Source organism: Nicotiana attenuata, unplaced genomic scaffold, assembly GCF_001879085.1.
Source record: "Nicotiana attenuata strain UT unplaced genomic scaffold, NIATTr2, whole genome shotgun sequence".
In the NCBI taxonomy this organism is placed as follows: domain Eukaryota; kingdom Viridiplantae; phylum Streptophyta; class Magnoliopsida; order Solanales; family Solanaceae; genus Nicotiana; species Nicotiana attenuata.
The window spans coordinates 2,379-13,312 of record NW_017678272.1 but is presented as its reverse complement, the minus strand read 5'-3'; the positions used below and the strand labels follow the sequence as shown (position 1 = coordinate 13,312).

The 10,934-nt window shown below is 35.6% G+C and overlaps 1 protein-coding gene across 1 annotated transcript; it reads right to left on the bottom strand.

Moving 5' to 3' along the window:
* Positions 1-1,397: 1,397 nt before the first annotated feature.
* LOC109221583 (NAC domain-containing protein 8) lies at positions 1,398-8,842 on the bottom strand. Its single transcript, XM_019386056.1, has 6 exons — positions 8,638-8,842; positions 7,338-7,470; positions 7,023-7,209; positions 2,726-3,222; positions 2,066-2,365; positions 1,398-1,974 (listed from the first exon to the last, which is right to left on the bottom strand). Exons 1-6 carry the CDS (start codon positions 8,643-8,645, stop codon positions 1,921-1,923), a joined length of 1,179 nt encoding a protein of 392 aa, XP_019241601.1. The 5' UTR covers positions 8,646-8,842; the 3' UTR covers positions 1,398-1,920.
* Positions 8,843-10,934: the final 2,092 nt, after the last annotated feature.

The following is a 10,934-nucleotide window of genomic DNA, read 5'->3' as shown; positions in this document are numbered from 1 at the left end:
TATGTACTATAACTAGTAGTCCCATTCGATTTGCTACATATAACTAATATTTGTCATCGTCCAAACTTACGTAAATATAAATATCGAAGATTCAATAACTAATACCTTTTGGAATTAAGCAAAGCAGGATGTTATCATTATTATTCCATTAAAGAATGTCACGAATATCAAGATTACTAGTTTCAACGATCAAAAGATAAAAGAAATCAAATATTATACCTAACAATAAATAGAATTCCTCCTAATATTTCATAAGGTTCTTTCAATATCATGTCAAAGTAATGATAGCATACTTTCCTATTTCATAAGGTTAAACTTAGAACAAGCTGGCATGACAATTTAAATTAAAGCTTACTGGTTTTTTTTTTTTATACCAAGTCATGTATATCCAAAGCAAAATCATGCATGTAGTGATTTATAAAATTCAAATACGATAGAAGCAAATGGATATGTACTTGAATTTGTAAGAAAATTGACTAACTCTTTAGGAACAAGATAATACCCGGTTGAAGTAAATATTTCAATTGGTTAGAATAATCGTGCTGATAACGTGTTAAGAAATGAGAGCAAAATAGAATAATGGAGACAAGATATAGAAGGAGAAGGCAGAAGTTATCTTATTCAAGTGTGTTTCTTCCATAGGATAATAACATCCTATTTATAGATTTCAAAATGTCTTCTCAAATTACATGTATTTATGAACTCATTCATTTGGTGCATGAATTCCCAAAGACAGTTACGGAAAGAATCTACATACATTGGAAGAGACATCCACATATATTGGATTTATAACATTCCTGAGTTCTTTCACTTATCAACAAAAATAACTACGTCTCAGTTTCAAACAAAGTAGGATCGGCGATATAAATCTCCAATTCTTTTTTAAATTCAACTCATATAATCATCATTATCAAAATAAATAAAAAAGTAAAATTTTTAAAGATATTATTATTATTATTATAATAAATTATTATTATTATTATTATTATTATTATTATTATTATTATTAATAATAATAATATTAATATTAGAAGTTGTCTACCAAGTCTACAATCGATTCCCAACTAGTGGTATATCTTTAACTAAGTTTACATTGATTTCAAGATTTGGCAGGTTTTCCCGAACAACTTCTTCCCATATGACTTTAGCTCTATCTCGTCCTCTTTTAACATATTCCCCATCATAGTTTCACACCTACGGACCGATGCATCAATAGGTTGATGCATGAACAAATCACCTCAAATAATATTTTCTCATCTTATCCTCAACGTGTACTACTTGCACTTTTTGGCGAATGTAAAGCTTTTAATTGCTCTCCAGAGACATTAAAAAATATAAGCACAAAAAAGAGTAGAAATGAAACACAAAGCTTGCAAATGTAAGGATACATAGGCACATCTGCAAATAGCAAGATATCTTTCATATCAGAATGCATGGCGTCAGACACAACAAAAGAGGCATTAGAAAGCAAATAGAATCAACAGTTACAACAAAAATACTGGAATAGAAACACAAAGCATTTGAGGAGTGGAACATGTTGAACAGAACAAAAAAACATGAGAAAGTCTTAACAAGAGAGATAAACACATTAAATGAAAATCAGACCCATGTCAATATTTGAAGCTTCAACAGTTCCAGCTCCCAAATGCAGATCCTTGATAGATCGTAGCAGGTTCTTTCAACAACTCCTTCGATTCGTACATCTTCCAGCATTATAGGATACAACAACGATTTTTTTCTTTTCTTTTTTCCAGATTCCTCATCTTCTTCATCTTCTGGTGTACTGTAGGACGGGTGGAAAGATGAGCATTTCATAAAACAGAAGCCACTCAAGAACGCAATCTTGTTGAAATAGATTCTGGATCTCAGAATGCACAAAGCACTATCTCATTGCTGTTAACAGCAAAGTTCTTATCATTTCTATTGCCGGTCCAACCAGCTAAAGATACTCTCTTGAGAACCGAACGGCAAATCCTACATAGAACACAACATCATAGTCAACTATAGATGTTATTATTATACATACAATACAATGATCATTAGCACCTGCAAAGATGAAACTTACTGCAAGTTGGAAATCTGGAGGAGTATCTAATTCTAAATTATCCAGCTCCGAAATTCCACAGGTTGTGTTACCATTTCCTTGTGATAAATGGCTAGTGTTATGAGTGAATTCAGTAGAAGAGCCAAGATTATGTTCAAAACTATCAAGATAAGAAGCAAGAAGTTCATCACACAACAGAGAATTATCAACATCATTTGCATCAGCTCCTTGTGATTCTCCAGCCAAACATGTGGGGTACTCCACTTCACACTTAACTTTAGCATCAGAAGACTGCCCTGGTTCTTTGGCAACTTCCACTTCCTAAACAGCAAAATGAATATCAGTGTACGGAAAATCTAGCAAAATGCACATAGGTAGATACAATTACTTGGAAGTATGCAATTGTGAGTCGAATACTTGCAATTCTGTAAAAACCAAAATAATGTACAGAACAGCCAATGATAAAAGGGCTTTTTTATTCATTTTTGGCCCATCAGCCGAAATTAATTAAGGGTGCTAGCCAAGTATACAAAACATACACACTGATTATGTATATTAAATGTATAATGTAAGTATAATTATACCTATTATACAAAATATATACATTTTTCGACTTCAATTTTTAGGGCGGCCCAAAAATGTAATTATCCCATGATAGAAGATTATAAGGAAGATGCAAACCTGATCAGGTGAGAAGGATAAAGAGTCATCGATAAAATCATCACAGGAAGGGGTTTCTCCGGCTCGAGGGGGATTAGGAGTAACCGTCTTTGGAGTTGTAGGGCCAGTTTGATTTGCTCCTGCACTGGCTTCTTCATTGACACTAGAGTCATTGGCCTTGACGGATTGCTTCTGTTGTTGATAAAAGATTTTTGAAACAACATATTCACCTTCTTTTTCGTCTTCATCAGTGCCCAGATGGTACTGATGCATTACCCAATGAGTCTTTTCCTGCTTCGACCCCTTCTTAGTGTTTTGATAGAGAACCATTACCTTCTTACACCCCTTCTGGAGTCCATTCTCCATCACAATCTTGGTCTTTCCAGTCTTGTGCCAACGGACATGTTCTTTCATCAAATTATTTTCATCACTTATCTTTCTACGCTTACGTTTACCAGTTGAATACGCATTGGTAATGCGATAAAAGAAGTGAACGCTACTTCCATCCTTTTTGGCACCTGAAACAAAATAAATGTTATTGCTAGCACTTAATTCTGTTGGAATCACGATCCAAAATGGAAACATAAAAACTACTAGAGATTGAGGAATGAAAAGGTCGCCATAATATATTGATAATGTTAGGTTTCAACTGGAAAAATGGAAAGACGACAAGCAACACCTTACACTTTTCAGAATGAGCAACTTGTATCTCTTGTATCTACAACTTTGTTAAAACAATTAACTTTTGCTGCATTTTCATATCTAAGGTAAGATATTGGTGGAGAAGGAGCATATTAGACGAAGAGGGCAGACCTACTTCCATAAACTCTTGAATGAAGAGGGAGACGGGAACATTGTACTAGGTGAATTGGACCATTCCGAGAGTCGTCGCTATCTTAGCCAGTTTTTATTTACTTTGACAATGGAAGTACTTACGCGTCACATTCAAGGGGAAGTACTTAGGTGCATGTTATTTGCAGACAATATTGTCTCGATTGATGAGACGCGTAATGCGAGGCTAGAGGTTTAGAGGCAGACACTGGAGTCAAAAGATTTCAAGTTTAGCAGGGCCACAAGTACTTGGAGTGCAAGTTTTGTAACGGGAATCGTGATACAGACGTGGTAGCATCAGTAATTCAAGGGAATGGGGAGATTGGCGGGGATGTTACACATCGTATTGCAGCAAAGTGGATAAAATGGAGGCTCGCATCTGATGTTTTGAGTGATAACGATGTGTCGCATAAACTTAAAAGTAAGTTTTACAAAGTGGTGGTTAGACCAACTATGTTATATGGTGTAGAGTGTTGGCCAGTCAAGAACTCTCATATTCAAAAGATGAAAGTAGCTAAGATAAGGATGTTGGGTGGATGTGGGGGCATTCTAGGAGAGATTAGATTAGGAATGAAGTTATTCGGGACAGGGTGGAAGTGGCCCCCGTGGAGGAGAAGATGCGTGAAGTGAGATTAAGATGGTACGGGCATGTGAAGAGGAGAGGCGTTGATGCCCCCGTGAGGAGTTGTGAGAGATTGGTTGTGGTGGTCATGAGAAAAGGTAAAGATAGGCCGAAAAAGTATTGGGAGAGGTTATTAGGCAGGACATGATGAAAACTTGAGCTTACTGAGAACATGACCCTAGATAGGAGGGTGCAAGGTTGAGAACTAGGGTAGAAGGTTAGTTTGGGTGTATTCCTTTGTCATCATAGTGGCAGTAGTATTAGTCTTGTAGTCTTTTTCTTTTTTTCCCTTTTCGTAGAGTTATATTCCTACCTGTTAATAGGGGTGTTCATGGTTCGGTTTGGATCGGTTTTTCCCTAAAAAAAACCAAACCAAGTCGGTTTTTCAAAGATTAGAACCAAACCAAACTATTTAAGTTGGTTTTTTCTCGATTCAGTTATGTCGGGTTTTGTCGGTTTTTCGGGTTTTTCTCGGTTTTTTCGTAAATATAAGACATACACTACCAAACACATATTCCGGCGACCACATTTTCAACATCACACTATCAAATTAATTGCCCTTTGAGAAATCTATTATTTACCAAGATATATTGATGATAATTGAATCAAATAGTGATGAATAATTTAAGGACTCAATTAAAAATATATTATTTTTAACACGAATGGATTCTTACACTTAACACAAGAAAACTACCAATCAAACTAGAATGTAAAGGTAAAGAACTATACTAAAAGTGCAAAATATTAACATTTACCATTAAATTTTTGAAACTTTGTATAAAAATATACGTATATATAGGTGTAATAATAAATTTAAAATAGATACCTATAGTCGGTTTGGTTCGATTTTTTGTCGGTTTTTTTTCTGATTAAAACCAAAACCAAACCAAATTTGGTCAATTTTTAAAGGCAGAATAGCCTGGTAGACACTTGTACTTATACCGCTTTGACATCCCGGTCCCACTACTTTGCGAAGTTTCATCTAAGCACTTGTACGTGTCCAAAAAGAGTATTTTAAACACCTCTGACCATTGACTATGATACGTGTTTCTCACTTGCTTGATAGGAATGACACATCAGATCCACATCACTTGCCATGTCATTTTTTATCTTTGTCAATTAAAAATTCCATTTGAAAAACTAAAGTTAAAACCCTCTGTTTCACGTTTTCTCACTCATTTTCGGGTCCTTTAAATCATGTTTCAGTCAACCCACCAGAACAATGGCTCATATACATATTTTCTCCAAACGGACAGAATTTACAAAATTTTAATTGACACTCACACACAAATTCACAATCACTCCACCCCTCACCGTCAACTTTCAGTCTTACCCATTTTTAGAACCACTAGTGACCATCGCGACACCACTTCTTCCGCCAGCGACAAGAAATAGTAGCCATAGAAGATAACCATCAAGCTCAAAATTTTAAAATGCTTCACTCGCCAGAAAATACACCCAACAAGCTTAGTATTTAAGAAGTATTGAAATTCAAACAAAATTTATTTATTTTAATATATTTTTGTTTTTGGAGAGTATTGGTGGAAGAAAAATTTGATTTAGAAACTTTAACCACCGCAAAAAATGGTGGAACAATAGAAAGGGGAAAGGGGAAGAAGATCGTTGGAGACGAATTGATGGAAGAAGGGACGCACAAAGCAGAAAATCTTATGAAGAAAAGAATAAAGAAAGAGAAAGGGAAAGGGGAAGGGGTGGGATCTGATAAAGAAAAGAGAAAGGGAGGGGAAGAAACAGAGAAGGACGATAAGGGAGGGGATTATATTTTTCTTTCTTTTATTTTTTGTTTATTTTTTGGTTTTGTCGTTTTCTTATTTCCCTTGAAGTAAAATTACCAATTCCGTGAATTCACGTACCATATGTGCGTACAAAACACGCGCTTTGTCCAACTCATCCATATAAATGCCACATAAGCTCAGTCAATGGTCAGAGGTGTTTAAAATATTCTATTTGGACACGTACAAGTGCTCAGATGAAACTTTGCAAAGTACTGGGACCGGGATGTCAAAGCGGTACAAGTACAAGTGTCTACCGAGCTATTCTACCATTTTTAAAATTCAAAACCAAAACCAAACCAAACCAAAAAGTATCGATTTTTTTGGTCGGTTTGGTTTTGTTTTCCATTTGGTTCGATTTTTCGGGTTTTTATGAACACCCCTACCTGTTATTTGTTTTTTTCTTCAGTTATTTTACTATATCGCCATTGCTTATATATCGATGTATTACTACTTATTGCTACTGCTCCTTTTCATTTTGTTCTTGAGTCGAGGGTTTTCGAAAGCCTCTACCTCCACGAGGTCGGGACAAGGTCTGCGTACATACTACTCTCCCCAAACCCCACTTGTGGGATTACACTGAGTATGTTGTTGTTGATGGCATTTATAAGGTAAATGCAACCCTGAAAACCACGAATAAGTGAGCCTTTCCCGAATATAGCCTTCCCACTGAAAACACAAAACAGCTATGTGCACTTGTGCAGTAACAACAGCCGGTGGCGGAGCCACATAGCATTGGCATCCCTTCATCGAAAAATTCTACTGTTTCGATAGGTAAAAATTATCTTTTTATTTATATATACTATGTGCTTAATCCCCTTGATTTCTTCGTATATTTACTTCTTTACACCCCCCGCTACTGACAGCAGCCATACACAGACCATGGTAAAAATGACATATCCTATGACAAGAAAGGGTGTTTTCCAATCTAAAGATGGAGGATTTAGAGTAGCACACTTTTTACTCAATGTATCAATGCCATCTATTTCGACCAGCATATTATATTGACTTGAATAATGCAGCTAAAAGCAAACAGAAGATGGTGTATCAAAGAATTAGAGGCTTTACAAACCAGTAAGATTTTCAGGATGGGTATAGCAAATCCCTTCGTAAACGTCAAGAGTCGGGATGAACTCATCAATGAATTTGTGTTGCTTGGAATTTCCCACCCCGCACTTTTCTTCCAAGTACTCCAAGAGCTCTACATCAGATGGATCAAATTTCACACCAACAGGTAGACCAGGCCATTCCTGAGAAACCTGAATCCGGAAAGCAGCAAAATAATAAAGCAGAATTGAGCAACTAATTTATGACAATGTATTTGCTGGCCTAATCTTGAACCAAAGGAAAAGGAAGAAACTTTACTGCAGGAAACTTATTAGCTTACATCGTTGTTATCAATACAGTAATGGCAGTTTGGGCATTGCCGCTTTGCACCACAATCTTTTATTTGATGTGCAGCAGGAGCACTGGCATTTTTAATTTTTCTTGCTAGTCCTCTGCCATCAATAAGCCAAGATCTGCATCAATGTAAAAAACCAGATGAGACTGTTTGATCTACTTATGGAAGTCACAAGAAAAGATTCAGAACCTCATATAACAAAATCAAAAACTTTCTTTGCAGCCTTAAAAAAGATAAACAAATTAACTGTAAGCGCACTTATCACTGTTAAAACATTTAATCATTGTTCTGCATCACTATCAGTTTAGACTTAGGCCAATGTTGATTATTAACATTCGCTGTAGCATTGCGCCCAATGCATAGGTCAAGCAACAATATACACAAAAAGAGACACCCTTGGAATCTGGTGACCAACAAAAAATTGTGGCAATTGCAAAGATTGATGAAAATTTCATCTAAGTTCAACGACAATGGGCTTAACAAACTGGGACTTCAGATCAACACTAAACTAACAGGCAGCTCTAGCAACTAGCCCGTAAAAGCACACATATGGTTTTGTAAACAAAAGGGCACCTTTTTATGAACGGACACTAAAGGGCAGCCCGGTGCACTAAGCTCCGGTTATGCGCGGTCCGGGAAAGGGCCGGACCATAAAGGTCTATTGTACGCAGCCTTACCCTACATTTCTGCAAGAGAACCCGTGAACTTCTGGTCACACGACAACACTTTTTATGAACTAACACTACTAAGAGAAATTAGTGTCTTGTGTAATCCATCAAACACTAAACACACTTAATTAAAGCAATACAAACATTCGTATCTTCAAGATTGTTAAATAATCTGATCTTCTAACCCAAAGGCAACAGATTAAGTGGTCCAAATCTTTACAAATCCCTTGGAATATCATTATATACCCCATTAGATATTCATATAACTCAATTTCCTTTCGCATTCTATACTGTCACTAATTTTGTTTTTTTCCCTCTTACCCACACACACAAGCCGCTACAGAGCCCACTAATTCCAAAACGAAAAAATAAAAATCAAACCCCCGAAAACCCACATCTTAAATCCCTACAGCACTATTCAGCATTATCTCAGGAACAAACACAAATCTTAGAACAGAAGCTACAATGATCATCCAAAAGGTTGAAACCCCCAAAATCTTAAAAAAAAAAAAAATCGATTTTTAGACCATCTTCGATCATACTCGATAAAACCCAGAACAAAACTTTGCCTAACAAACACGAAATTTCAAGTTTCATTCACAAAGATTCATCCTCACCTTCCCATAACTGATTTTGAAGAGAAAAAAATATAAGATTTTTCAAGAAATATCCCTTAATCTGAGTGTCAATGTTAATCTTCCGAGCGTGATATAGATTGATAAAATGTAGACGGAGAAGTGAGAACAAGAGAGAAGCTATGGTTCCTCAGTTTCTCTATTTGTATCCAATACTTTCCCCTTTTCTCCACTGGATTAAGCAAGCTGGACTGGACTGGAGTGTGAATGAGCGGGAAATTTATCTAATGAGGCTTGGATCCGAGCCTTTTAGGTTCGGATGAGCATTTACGTTTAACTATGTGCCGAACCACAGGTTTAGTATGGCCCGCAGTTGACCGAACCTCGGGTCCGCCAATGACTTAGCTCTGGAACTTAAATGTCTTCTTCGAAAACTGGGTATTAGTGTTAAAACGGTAAATTTAACTGGTTCCGAATTTCTTGCTCCCCAAGCTATAAATGGAAATGTTTTATGTTCTCTGATTTCGCCTTTTTGCTCTTTTATTTATTTAAGTTTAAATAGTGACATGATATTTAATTTATCAAATCAATTTCAATAATTTTAATATTTTCTGAATCATTGTTAAGATATTATTTTAGTCAAATTAGAATGAGTGTAGGGTAAACTCGAGTTAGCCTCAAGGTCAATGCAAATAATGGATGTAACTTTTCTTATCAAAAATTAGCCATATAAGTGCAGTCAGAGGCGGAGCTACGATTTCAAGCATATGAGTTTGGAATTTTAATTTTTTTTAAGTTATTGGGCTTTAAATTATAATTTTTATAAATTTATGATTTAAAAAAAATATACAATTTGAATCAAAACTACTGAATTCGACGATTTCGTAACCGACATTGTGGCATTGAGGTGAGGAGCGTACTAAATTGGTGAATTATCCTTTTCGAAATACTTCTCCTTTTTTTCTTTTTTGCTAATCCATCTAACGAACTACTAGTATCATATTGAGACAAGTTTGAAATATTAATCGAGCGTGGATTAGTTTGTTGAGGTACTCACATGCTTGTAATATTTGTGTATTACGAGGTTTCGAAGATTGAATTTAGTTGTCTATGTTTTATTAGAAAAACTTACTTCCAAATGTTTGCAGTAAAATAATAGGANGAAATTAAAAAATAGCCAGATTTACTACTGGTCGTTGAAAAATAGCCAAGTTTCAAAAGTCATCGAAATTTAGCCACTTTAAATCTGAGCGAAAATACTGTTCAAAATCCGGAAAAATACGCCCGCAAATTTTACGGGAGTTCCAGCATAAGTATGTTGGAACTCCCGTAAATTTTACGGGAGTTCCAGGATAACTATGCTGGAACTCCCGCAAATTTTACGGGAGTTCAAGCATAAATATGCTGGAACTCCCGCAAATTTTACGGGAGTTCCAGCAAGTATAATTGTCCAGTATAATATACTGGAGTTTGGAGCACTGGTGCTCCAGTCTCCCGCAAATTTTAAAGGAGTTAGCAAAGTATACCGGTCCAGCATAATATGCTGGAGTTCGTACACAAATGCACCAGAACTCTCGTATATTATACTGGACCGGTCCCTGTTGCAGCAAAATAGTGGCTATTTTTCATTGACTTGGTAAACGCTGGCTATTTTTCATTGACCAGTGTGGAAACTGACTATACCATGATATTTTAACAAAATAATATGTGCTAAATTATTATGCAAATTAAGTAATTAAATATACAACTCTCATTTTAAAAATATTGAGAAACTTCCACCAATTTTTTAAGTGGTCGGAGTCTCGAAGATTGGGATAGCAAGAGAAGGATTCACTGCAGAGAGCAGATCGGTTGTAGAATGATTACTGAATTATCCTTCTGCCGATGTTTGACACGTGGAATCACTGCCACATCTTATGCATTTGCTGATTACATTTTTTATTATATTTCGACCAATTGTACCTGCATATCTTCTTTCTTTTGTAAGTCAAAATCTTCTTCTTCTTCTTTTTTTTTTTTTTTTATATTATCATATCAACCTAGCTTCTAATCGATGAGTACGGTGTTCATAGTTCGATTTAGATCGTTTTTAAAAAAAAAGAAACTAAACCAAATATGACGGTTTTTCAAATATTGAAACCAAACCAATTAAGTCAGTTTTATCGATTTAGTTTTTGTATGTTTTTCGATTTTTTCGATTATTTATCAGGTTTTTCTTTTAGGGACATACATACCAATGCATATTCTGGCGACTACAAGGGTTTGTAGTTCCCGAAAAAGAAAAGAAGGTGTGTCGACTTGTTAAGTCACTTTACGGACTAAAACAAACATCAAAACAA